This window comes from Vicugna pacos, chromosome 5 (assembly GCF_048564905.1).
Source record: "Vicugna pacos chromosome 5, VicPac4, whole genome shotgun sequence".
NCBI classification, from domain to species: domain Eukaryota; kingdom Metazoa; phylum Chordata; class Mammalia; order Artiodactyla; family Camelidae; genus Vicugna; species Vicugna pacos.
In genome coordinates this window covers 60691891-60705033 of record NC_132991.1, presented here as the reverse complement: position 1 = coordinate 60705033, position 13143 = coordinate 60691891, and the positions used below count along the sequence as shown (strand labels likewise).

Sequence of the window (13143 nt, the reverse complement as noted above, 5' to 3'; positions counted from 1 at the left end):
CACTCCAGTCTCCATATTACCACACCCCTCATCATTCAAGCAGGTAGCTTCTTCAACTACCTTATACATTCAGATTTTTTCTGTATTTATGCTTTTCGAAAGAAGTGAAAAGGGAGAGAAAGATCCCGTATTTCACTTGCCCTATTCCTCTCTTAGCAAATCCCCCAACTCGAGCGGGAGCCGTGGCTGGTCCCTCACTTCTGGATTCGCCATTCTTATTCTTTCTCCTCGAGTTAGCTCTCTTCTCTGTTCTCCATACATCACAACCATGCTCTTTCCTTTCAGTTAGCAACACTCAATGGAATTTTCAATTGATGAACACGAGAAAGAGACTAAAGGCTTTTTTAAAAAGTAAACCTGATTATCATATACAAAGTAGAAGAGAATATCTTAGGATAGGTTTTAACTTATTCCACTCAGATTTCTTTTGGCAACATAATGCTACATGTCTCCTTACCATTGCCAGAAGGACACTTTTATGTACATGATTTACTTTGCAGCACCTAATATTACTTAAAAACAATCAGAGTATACAACTTTGCTTGGAAATTCCACTGTATTAAAGCAATTAAGAAAATGCCACAGAGAAAGACAAATATCCTACAATATCATTTACATGTGGAATCCAAAAAAATGATACAGAATAACTTATTTATAAAACAGACTCACAGACATAGAAAATAAATTATGGTTACCAAAGGGGAAGGGGGGGATTAGGAATTTGGGATTAGCAGATACACGCTACTACAGATAAAATAGATAAACAACAAGGCCCTACTGTACAAACAGGGAACTATATCAATATATCAATATCTTGTAATAATCTATAATGAAAAAGAATATACATGTATAACTGAATCACTATGTTGTACACCAGAAACTAACACATGCTAAATCAATTATACTTCAATTTAAAAAAAATAGAAAAATAAAAATTTTTTTAAAAAAAGTATATACCTTATATTCAGATGAAATCTATAATAATATTCATAAGTCTATAGACAGCATTTACATATGCGACTACCCCTGACTTCAGTATTTATTATCAATGGCAATAATCCATAGTCCGTAATATCACAGACATTTCAAGGTTACATGTATCTAATCAGAGATATCACTGGCTCTTTTACAAAATAGCTCTGTACTTTCTTTGAGAAGATGGTTGACTGAATTAGGTTTTTTTTTTTAATTATACAAGTAAAAGATCTTTTCTAAAAGATTCAAATAATGCAGGACTCTTTAGAATAGACAATAAAAGACCTTGTTTACCCTCACATACCCCAAAGTGAACTCTACCAATTGTCTGATGTTTCCTTCTTGTCCTTCCTTTTCTTTGCATTCACACATGCACACACGCACACACACACACACAAACACAAATGGCTCTCTCCTGCACATATAGTTGTACAAAAGCAATTGTTTAGTTAACTATAATTTCTCTGATTTACTTAAGATATATATATCATCAAATTTGTTACTAGTTATTGTACACAAACCTTGGGACCAACTAAAACTACTCAAATTCATCAAAAAATTTTCATGCAAACAGCTTTACCGTAAGAACAACTGATTTTAAAATAATTTCTTCTAAATTGTGTTTTCTTGGGAAACAAGGGCTTCTTTTTTGTTTTTGTTTCCAAAAGACTGAATCCCAAAACTATCATTAGGTCGTTAATTTGTCATAGTTCAGACAGACGGCAATGTGCAATTCATATTTCAAGAGTTTAAAAACAGCCTTGCAGAAAATATCTCATATTTTTCTCTACTTCTCAGTTATTTTCAAACAAAATCTATTACCACTTTCAAATATTTTGCAAACACTCAGCAATATAATTCATTTTATATTTCAAAATACTATATTATCATTAGTGTTCTTAAAGTGTTTATACCTTTAAAGCAGTACCTAAAAATGATTAGGTCCAACTAACCTATTTTCAGTACCTAAAAATTCTTAAACAGCTTAGTTTCCAAGCTGTAAGTGATACATGGACAACCTAAATAATCATTTCCATTAAAAATTAGTGAACTTATTACAATCAGGATTTAAACATAAATCCTCAGCCCTAAAAGGTATATAAATGTTACTTTTCAGTCAAAAAATTAACACATGCATTGAAAATAAGGAAATCTACCTTAGACCACCTGGATAATAAAAATAAAAATAAAAAATCAGTTAAGTCTGATTAAAAGACTTGAAAGGCATGTCTCATAAGAGAAATATATTTCCATATGTAACTATTACTTGCTAAAATATTTGTTTTAAACAACAAAAACAAAATAAGGCTCTTCATGAAAATGACAATAACAGGAAATGTTTTATATAGTTGTAGAAGAAATCATTCCTCCTTAGAACTCAGTTGGAAATTCTTAAAGTGAAATCAAGAGAAACAGAGCAATGTAGTTCCCCAGCACTTCAAAATATGGCCAAGCCCTGCATACTGATGCTTTAGTAAGTAGTAGGTAAAGTTGACACTGTCAGCTGTAAGGAGAGCTACAGCTTCCATGATAACAAGAGAGCAATGACAAAAATGTCAAAGGTGTAGACACCCAGAATGTTAATTTATTAGAACGTGACTTTACACTGATTAATTATATGCTCCTTAAAATATCTGGAGAGCATAAGAAAAGTTAATTGAAGCATTCCATTTTGTACATGCTACTAAAAGCAGTTTTAAATGAGTGATAGAGAATTGATTTGAAAATTGTAAGTACGTAAAGTTAAATCTGTAAACTCTAAATGTGCCTTATAAAGATATTAGTAACAAAGATGATGATGACGACCATGAAATATTCATGGAAACAGTTACATTAACTTGGATTCCACTGAACGTGACTGTACAGAATCAGAAAACTGAGGAGCTGTTTAGAATCTTGACAATTATCTTTTTGGGGCTTATCTGAAGATTACAAAGTCCTTTTGAGAGTGAGACATGGTTAAAATAAATACATAATCCTAACAAAGAAAAATCACAAGTAAAATGGGATTTCAGAATTATTTCAACATCTAAGAAATCAACTTTCCAAATTTCCTCAAATAGGCCAGAAGCACACTATATAAATACACATATGCAATACACTAATCACAAGTAGTTCCTTAATTCAGCCAACAAGCAATTACTACGCTCCTACAATGACCCAGTATGACATTCTATACTGGGGTGAAGAAACAGATAAAGCATAATCATTTTCTTCCAGGATGCCCGTCTAGAAAATCTCCAGTCAACTTCTTTGTAATCAATGTGTGGCCCCAAAATACAGTTGGGTGCTTTGAAAAATATTCTTAAATTCATACTTAGTATTTAAGAAAGCCGTCCCTATTAACTAACCGAAAGTACTATAATTTCTATAAAATCTCATTTATTGTAGTCAGACTACTCCAGTGATTTCATGAAACTGGTGTGATGTTTGTTCTCCTGACCTATAAACTAGAAGCTCTTCCAGATTCCCCCACTAACGTCAGGTGTCTATCTCAGGTGGCAGTGCTGTCTTCCATCTTCACCGAAAAGCAAAATCAAGGCCCCTTAAACTGCTAACCACATTACCCATCAACATTTCTGTGAATGGGAGCTTGAATATGTGGTAATAGAAGTTAGGGTATCCTTTGCAGGCATTTTAAGATTGCTATCATAGAATTAAGCTATAAAATCAACAGTTAACAAATCTAAAGCAGAAGTGTAAAATTATACTGAAGAAAATGAATGGATCCTAGTCAGGTAAGACTTGGTTATGACCTCATTATATATATATTAATATGAGGTAAAAACTGAATCTAGGGGATTTAGCCAAAGAAGGCAAAGGGGGAAACAATGTGACTCTCAGAAGTGTTTTGGCTGAGCCTATATCTAGGGAATCTAAACCCCTGTCCCTTCAGGGAAGAAGGAATTGAACAAAAGACTTCAACCATAATGATCCAATGGCAACGCTATCTCTATTGTGATGCTGAACATATCAGGCTCGCTTAGTCTGATGCCATCACACATCTGAATGATAAAACTAACTCCCTCTGCTCAGATGCCCTGCTAACCAAATGACCTTTGCTACTTTACCCATATAGGTCAGTTCACAAGAACAAAATAATGTGGTCAAGTCAACTCGATTCGTATCCTATGTTAGGTGGTTGGGATTTTCTTTGTTTTATTTTCAATCAAAGTATAGACATAAATTGGCATTCCAATTTTAAATATCAGTTTTGTAAGCTTGTTCAGTGTGAGTCAATCCTGAGATATGGAACCACTCTAAATGTGCTGCTAACCAAGTTTCAGAACTTACAGGGCTGAGAGCCAAATCCTACATATAAAAGAATGTCTTGAGAAAACGTTATCCCGTGGAAACCAATTTTAGGAATCAGTAGTATCTTCATCTCTGTTTCATTGTGCTCCTTCAAAATTATACACTTTTGAAGAACTCTCATAGGTAAAAGGTGAGAAGCAGTTCATTTATCTACAATGGCTATAAACCATGGTGAATACATCATTCTTCTTTGCTTCTAAATATCTCAAATAAAATATGAATTCATTTGGACCTTGAAAGATAACATCCTCTCCAAAAGAAATACCCTAACATAACTTTTGTGCCCAAGCATTATCCATGCATCACACAAAGTAAGTGCTTAATAAATGTTTGCTGGTTCAATAATTGAAAGATGAAAAATCTCTCTATAGTGAGTGCTGAATCTCCACATACAGGAAATCTCAGATAAAGTCATTTCCATCATTAACATTCATTTGGAATTTCATGGTGTCTTGGGGTATCAGATCTTACATTTCTAAAATGGAGTTCTATAGTAGATATTTTGAGGAAATAGATGTGTTATTAAGATGTTTTCTATACCACTTTTCCCTCTAGGTTATTTTTGTCCCTAGGGGCACAATATTATAAACTTTAAAATAAACTGAGTACTTGCCAAATAATTTTCAAATAATATATATCATATTGTATATTTATCTCCAAGTTTTCAAAAAGGCTTTGAATGAAATCATCAAATACTTTGGCTATTAATGTAGTAGAACTGGATAATACCTAGAGAACAAATCATTCTTCATATATTTTAAATTATATATTTATATTATAAGAATTAGGTCATAGAATAAAGACAAATCATTACAGTAGAGGCACTGGTCTGTATGACATACATGAGCCTTATGATTTTTTTTAAATATAACCATAAAACTTATGATATTAAATATACCACAAAATTTTACAGAGAAGGGCTGGCATGTTTAAAAATCAGTGAGTCAATCAATCAACTAATCCAACTTCTGAGATGAGCATAAAAGAACTCCATTAAGCAAAGATAGTTCATTAAAACCTGTGCTCATACATTTCAAGACAGAATTTTGATTCAATGGGGCAATTGCGGAAACAAGGTCACTGATCAAATGCTGAGAACTACTCAGGGAAGAATTTTTTTAGGAAATCCTAAACTATTGTTAAAGTAATACGGGAGGGAAAGTAACTAGACCACAAGCGATATATTGGATTTCACTAATTAGGAAAATTCACACTTCTGTCTACTCTATCCTCCTGCCTGATTGTTATCCTCTCCCAAATTCCACAGGTGCTTCAAACTCTGTATACAGACTTCAACTGAACCAAATCTTTTCCTGGAAACCTGTTTCAGTATTTTATATCTTCCTTGATGGAACCTACTGACATCTATCCAATAATCTAGGGATCATCGTCATGAACTTTTTCCTCTCCTTAACCCTAATTACTCTCCAAGTCCTGTCCACTTTAAACTATTAAGTATTTCCCAAATCCTTCTCTTCCTTATAATCGCCACCACCACCAGCTGTTACGACTTCTCACTCTGTCATTATCACAGCCTGTTAAAGAAGCCTCCAGATTGGTCCCCATCCACAATCCCATGTCAATAAAAAGGCTGAAGTCATCTGCTTTGTTCAAACTCTGTGCTCCCCTGAAAATGAAATCCAGGTTTCCTCGTATACAAGATACTCTACCATCTTGCCCTGGTTAATTCTCCAGAGTCATCTCTGGCCTCAAATTCCAAGACTCCAACTTTACACTCCAGAAATACCAATCTGCTTGTATTTCCCAAAACATATCATGTAACTTCTCAGCTCCCATTGTGGGTGCGTCTGGTGAGCAAGCCTTCTCCTTCTCTCCTAAATCCTATTCACTGAATAAGTCTCAGCTTAAGCAGCCTCTCCCTCTAAGAAGTCTTTCCAAACTAGTAGCGCCCCTCACTCCCCATAATAATTAGAACACCGGGCTTATCGTACAATAATGCCCTGTTCAGACGTCTCTTTCAAATCAGAGCGTGAGCTCCAGGAGGATAAGGACAGTGTATTATTCACCTCTGGGTTCACCTTACAGTGCCTGACACATAAAAGATGGCACATAAATATTTGTTGAATTAATCAAGTAGAACAATACAGCAACATGTCAAATGCCTGAAAGTAATAATTATATTTTAAGCTTACTTCAAATTTAAAACACCTAAACTATTACCCTCCCAAATGCACAATGAGCAACAATCAGGCTTACTACTTGATTAGGTATCATCAAACGAGAATTTATGGTACTACTAGCAGCATCCAATAAGGTGAAATTTTAGACAGAGGTTTTCAAAAAAAAGAACTGATTCTAGATATGCATAGGTTGGTTACTCTATTAAAAGGACTATTTCTTTTTTCATTCTTAATGACCGGTGCTTTTGGAGCACCAATGAAAAGTAATTTTCTCTGCATATAGCCAAAAACATAAAACTAGGCTCAGGAAGGCTGAAACCCAATACAAAAAATTTCTAGCATATAGATGAATTCTACTTCTTTCTTAACCAAAATCTTCATAGATGCTTCAAATAATAGAGGGGTTTTTTTCCTTCAAATTTTACTCTAAATTATTAGAAATGCCTTTCTCCATTCCATGAACCTATGTAGTAAAATGGAAAGAGCAAAGAGACTTGAATTTCAAACTGATATGGATTTGGTGGGGAAAAACACTTTTATGAGTCATGGTTTGATGTAAAAGCATCTTGACTGCTCTGAGTGATAGCAGCAGTGATTATTCACTGGATAATCGCATGTGTCAGGAACTGTGCTAAGTTTTGGGGGTTTTTTTTTTTTTTGCATGTATTGCCTCATTTAACCTTCACAACAGTCCACTGAGATGGGTATTGTTTATCCCCATTCTACAGATAAGGAAACTGGAGCTCAGCACTGTGAAGTAACATGCCTAAAGTCACACAGCAAGTTGCTGGCAAAGCAAGAACTCTAACACATGCCTGCATAACTCCAAAGCCTAACCACTTGCAATCTACTGCTTCTGAGTTTTCTGTATTGAAAAACAGAGTAACTAATTCCTTCACAGAGCTGTGGTGGAGGAGACTGAGTGAAATAATATGGATGCATCTAGCATAGTGCTGGGCATCCTTTATATACTCAATAAATTATGCCCCTCTTCTTTCTCTCACTCCAGTGCTGATTAAACATTTATAATAAGGGAAATAGTTCCAAAATACACTACTGATTTCAAAGCAGAGATATTCTGTGTCTTGATTAATTCACAAAAGGAAAATACTACCCAATCAATAAATATATAAACAGATATAAAGGGAAAAAAGCAAAGAAAAACAAGCAGTCTACCTCACTGTCTGACTGTGACCCTGCTATTGATCTTTCAGAACATTATAAAATCAAAATATATCCATATTCCAAGTTAGGAGAGAAGAACATGGGACCCAGAGATCTCAATTCATTACGGCTTGAAGGAAGACTCCCAGTAGAACCTAACAAATCATGTTACATCCGTTTTTAATGTATTTCCAGTGGAGAAGACAAATTTGTACAAAGACAGAGGCAATAAAAATAACACTTCTACAGTAAGTTGTTTTGTTTTTCCCAGGCAGACATTTACTCTTCGAAGTAGCCTAAAAAGATGCGGGGGCGGGTGTGGGGGGCAGTGCAGAATGAGGCACAAAGGAAAAAACACAGCAATTTTGCTGTTACTTCCCTGCTCACACATACTTCCTTCAGTGCCTTTTTTCTTTTCTTTTGGTACATGGCCGTGACACTTACCTTTGATAGGAGTAAAGAAATCAAATCAAACTTTTTAAAGAATTTTCCTAACAAGTAAAACCTAAATGTAAGATATGTGGGGTATATACACAAACTGAAGCACTACAGTTCAAAACAGAATGAGCTTTTACATCAAGCCCATCTGGTGTTATATTAGGGTGTGTCCCATGGAAATCCAACCAAGGGTGACTGCCAAACCAAGCTACAGAGGACAACTCAGAAAGCTGGTGAGTCCCATAACATAAGCCATATTTTTAAAAGTGCATTAGAGCATCTGCTTAACGAGATTATCTGTTATCACTCCACCCTCTTAATAATCCTATTGTACTTTTGTAATACTGTTTTTGTCACTAAAACATGGGTCAGTACTGGACATGGTGGGCACCCTGGGATAATGACGCCATAGAGAGATATTAGTGAAGTGATCTAACTCACCCACAAGGTAATATCAGTTTCGTGTTCCAATCCTGACAACTTTATCCTTCTGCTAAGGGACCTAAGAGGTCAACTGATTCCTTCAAGCCTCCATTTCCACACAAGAAAAATAGAAATCATAATATACTTATGCTTCACTAGGTTCTAAAAATGGAAACTAGCTAAGGAGAAAAAATGAGTGTGAAGTACTCTGAAAACAATAAACTAGATTCCCTGACCTGATTATTGGTCAGAGTCTTGTAAAACTAGAATTACTACTTCGTCTAATTCCATACATGCCACCTGGCCATCAAACTGACTGATAAATGGTATTGACTGCAAAGTTGATCCATGTAAAGGTATTAGAGTAATAGAAACAAAATTTGTGTCACAATGTATTTTCACATCATTAGCTATCTCCAAAGAAAATTTACCTACTGGCATCATAAAAGTAGATGATAATAAGAAAAATAAGATTAATTACAATTTTTTGAAACTTAAAAATTTTTCAAAAGAGTGAGCAGCAGGTACAGAACAGTTTGAAACTGATACTCAGGCAACTATACAAGAATTAGAAATAAGCTAACCCAGAAACCGAAGGAATCACAAAATAAGTCTCATCTGATGGGCTGAAATACAATACAGATTATTTTTATATTGTCCTGTCTGAGTTGTCTGTCTCAGATTCTTAACTTCCAGGTTCTATTTTTAAAATCACTTAACACTGTGTATTTCCAGTAGCCATCAAGGCATATACTGTCATCCCTGACACCGAAGACTGTCAGCAGACTCAATATGTACACTAATGATCTCAGGCAAAAATGCCCATCTTCTTATCAAAGAGAGCCTTATTCCAGAAGAAACAGTCTAAAGTTCTCTAAGAGAATTCACTCAGAAACATAGGAAGTAGTCATTACAAAATGTTCAGATCACTAATACCTCTTAGTTCTTTTGAAGATGATCTTACCTGCCGAATTTTAAAACCAAAAACTGTCAGGCATCGTAACATTTTTAGTTCTCTCCCAAGTCACCAGTGCTCCCTTCTAGCACTGTCAAACAATGATAGCTGCTGTCATTATTTTTCATACAATAGCTGGCAGCAAGTTGTACAGATGCTCTTCATCTTAGAACAGTCATCAAATAACCTAAACAAATGACTAGGACTTCACAGTAAAACTGACCACTTTCTTAAAGCCAAAATAAGTGGGCTATGCCATGCACTGATACTTCACTGCTAGAATGATAGCTATCTTATAAAAATCAAAGGTTTTAATTCTTTTATTTTTCCTAAACTGTTTCAAAATAACTTTCTCCCTCTTACACATATGTTCCTGTCCTCTCCTTGCTGCTACGGAGGCTACCTTTTTCCATCATAAAGGTTTTCATATTTACCTTTGGCTCTAATACTTTCAATCAAAATTGCAATTCTGTTTTTGGAAGTAACAGCCCTTTAGGAAGAATATTTGAAGATATAAGAAATGTGGAAAATAAATAATTCTTTTCATATAATAAAGTCAACAATGATTTGACAAGTCACACACGCACAAAAAATTATTCCAAGTCACATAAAAAACATCTGAGTGACCGATTCTAGGTCTCTTGTTCTAATTAACAGACAAGAGTCCCTCTCCAGCACTATTTGCTTTGGCCACCTAAAATGCTGGTGTGCTCCTAAATCTAACAGAGAAGAAAAATTGGTATCTTCTCCATCTAACACCTAAGTGGGTAACCTAGATACTGTAAATAGAGGCTACATAAAGGATACAACAGACAGCTCTGAAGTGAGAGCCAAAATATTTAACCTGCAACTCTTTGGGAAAGAACATGAAAACACGTGCAGCTTAGCCGAAAACTATACTAACGTGAAATTGCTGCAGGCTAGTAAGTTAAAAAGCAAAACAAAACAAACAAATCCTCTTTACCAAACATAATTTTACTGCTGTTGGGTGAGAAAAACTCAGATGGCAAAAGTACAGTTTTTATTGGTTCAAGCTGATCATGCCTACAACTCTGCAATGTTTATTTAAAATAAATGCGTGAACTGCCTTTTGGAAAGGAGTACTTGCAAAACCAAAATCAAGTTGACAAATAAAGGAGCTAATTAACCCATTAACAAGCATTTTCCTGCTGATATTCAAGTGGAGGCTGGGGAAGACAAAGTCTGATTAACCACTATTATCCACCCCATATACTCAATGTTTCTGGAGCCAATAGCCAAATAGTAAGCTAACAGAAATTGCGTATCAATCTATCTTAACTCTCTAGGAAATTAAATGAAAATTATCTGAGAAATAAAAATCTATTCTACCAAGGACCTAGTAACACTAAATGTTAAAATGTAAAAATTGTACTCCTTATGTCGCAAGAGTAGTATAACTTTCATCAAAGCAATACCCAACTAGCAAAAAATAAATTAATGCTACAAGATCCATTACAAGAGATTAGCACTATAATTTAATATACATTCCCTAACTATTCATTCTTCTTTCTCCATGACCAAGGAATTTCAGACTGCTTCTAGAATGAAATCTTCCTAGGAAGTGCTGCCCATTAATAAAAATTAAAAAAAAAAACTTTTGAGTAAGTAAAGCAAATTCATAGTTCAATCCAAATTTCAAGATAATGGTTAGAATCACTTAAAGTTAATAAACTGCAAAATGTATTCACTAGTACTCTATATACTCTTGCTTGTAATTCATAAGTCTTAACTACTCACAAAGCCAGTAGCTTTATAAGAACGTCCAGTTCTGAAAATTATAAGAGGAAAGTGGAAAGAAAAATTTGTTCTCTCAGGATAATCAGAATTTGCTCATAATTCACTAGATGATTCAGATTTTTTGGTTATTAAATCTTTGTTTAAAAAGGAAAGAAAATGCCTTTCTTTCACACATCACCCAAATAGAAAACTTCTAAATTAAATTTATTTATAATGTACATATAAATTATAAATGTATTAATATTTACATGTAAGTCAGATGTCCTTTCTATATAAGAACATAACACATATCAAAGTATAAGGAAAACACAAGACTTCAAATTATGTTTAAGTAAGAGTAACAGAACATTTGCACTTGTAACTTTTAAGACATAATTAAGAGAAAACAAACCGTATTTTTAATATTTTGTCTCTGTCACTGACAGCATGTAAGTTGCTGTTTTATTACTCAAAAGCAATGTTTACTACATCAATGAATGACCCTTTATCAAAAATAGCAGCCAAAACTGTCTATTCCTGCAAGTTCAAAACATCCTTCCAAATTTTCTCAGTTTTTCTCTGGACAGTCTAAAACAAAATACTTTCACTTTGTCAGAGAAATGGATATAAACAAGCTCCACCAATTACACTTTACTTCCAATGCTTTGGAAAAGAAACTTTCACATGTTTAAAAAAATAAGTAAATAAAAAAGCAAGTTAACACTGCAATTCTACCACTGCTTTCTGCCAAGGCAATATAAAATTATTTCTTCTTTTTTTTTTTACTATGAAGAGTCCTTTGGAAGTGACGTGTTTCCATATTTTTTTATCCAACAACAAAAACAAATCTAGTCATAAACCTGAAGACAAAACAATCACCAGCAAAGCCTCACATTTCTTACCTGATACAGGTAAGCACCAGCTCCCAAATGCCACCTTGGGGTAGTTCAGACTAGTAAGCAGACTCATGTTTTATGACACTAGAATGAACAGGAATAAATCTGTGTGGTTCTTTCTTTAACAAAATCTATAGCAGCAGCTACACCACAATGTGAGAGGACCCTACAGACCTCACAAATTCAAGTCTATCGCTAGAGAAATAGGAAAAAAAAATCATAAAATGAAGACTTACTGCTTGTCATGTGACTTGGTGAGGCATGCTGTCCATTGGGTGTGCTTGAGGTGAGGTCAATAGCCATGTTGGAGTGTTCCCTTTCAGGTGAAAGCTCATTGTCACCTGCTTTCACAAAATAAAATCTTTTGGTCTCTGTTCATTGTCATCTCAAATCTAATTACTAACTTTGTAATCAGATAGACAGAGGCATGCCTAGCCTAGACATTTTAATGAAATACATTGTTCCCTGAAAAGAAACTACAAGGAAATATCATTTAGAAATACATAGGGAACAAATGAAATGACGAAAAGCCACAACCAACCCACAATAAAAAAAAAAAGACAAAATTTCATTATCACAATGATCTTAACTGTATAATAAAGGCGAGCAGAGTAGTTGATTTCTAAAGTATTTTTAGTTGGGGAAAAAAAGTTTTCTTTTAACATCTAATCTAATCATTAAGCAGACAGTATTTATAATGAGCATTTCCACAATGCTGGCTATCAGAGAGTTGGATGTCTGAAAAGAGAGTTGGCTAAAAAAATGTCAACTTAAGAAGCGAATTCTCTTACACATTGTGTGTCTGAAAAATTAGGTTACAGAGTAGTAAATATTTAGCACACTCCACATTAGTAGACATATATGTAATCTGACCTGTTCTAAACTTAAAGTAAGTAAACGAAAAAAAAAATCAATTAGGAAAGTGCTGATCTGCTAAGCTACTACTGATTTAAATAATATCCTTAACAGAGCAAGTATATACCTATATTTCCTTGTTATTTCACTTCTGTGCTATTTTCTCCAACTCATTTAAAAGGTGAAATTGTGAACAGATAAAAAACAAGAGTATACAATTCTTGATAAAAACTTCAAATTCAGA

The 13143-nt window shown here is 34.2% G+C and overlaps 1 protein-coding gene across 4 annotated transcripts in view; it reads right to left on the bottom strand.

Annotated features, from left to right (window-relative positions):
• The window catches only part of IKZF2 (IKAROS family zinc finger 2), a 153403-nt gene that overhangs the window by 136210 nt on the left and 4050 nt on the right, over positions 1-13143 (bottom strand). For all 4 annotated transcript variants that reach the window (XM_072961337.1, XM_015244194.3, XM_031678255.2 and 1 more), the window contains exon 3: positions 12281-12385. In XM_072961337.1, the coding sequence (XP_072817438.1) occupies positions 12281-12385 (105 nt within the window). The remainder of the gene's footprint in view (positions 1-12280; positions 12386-13143) is intronic.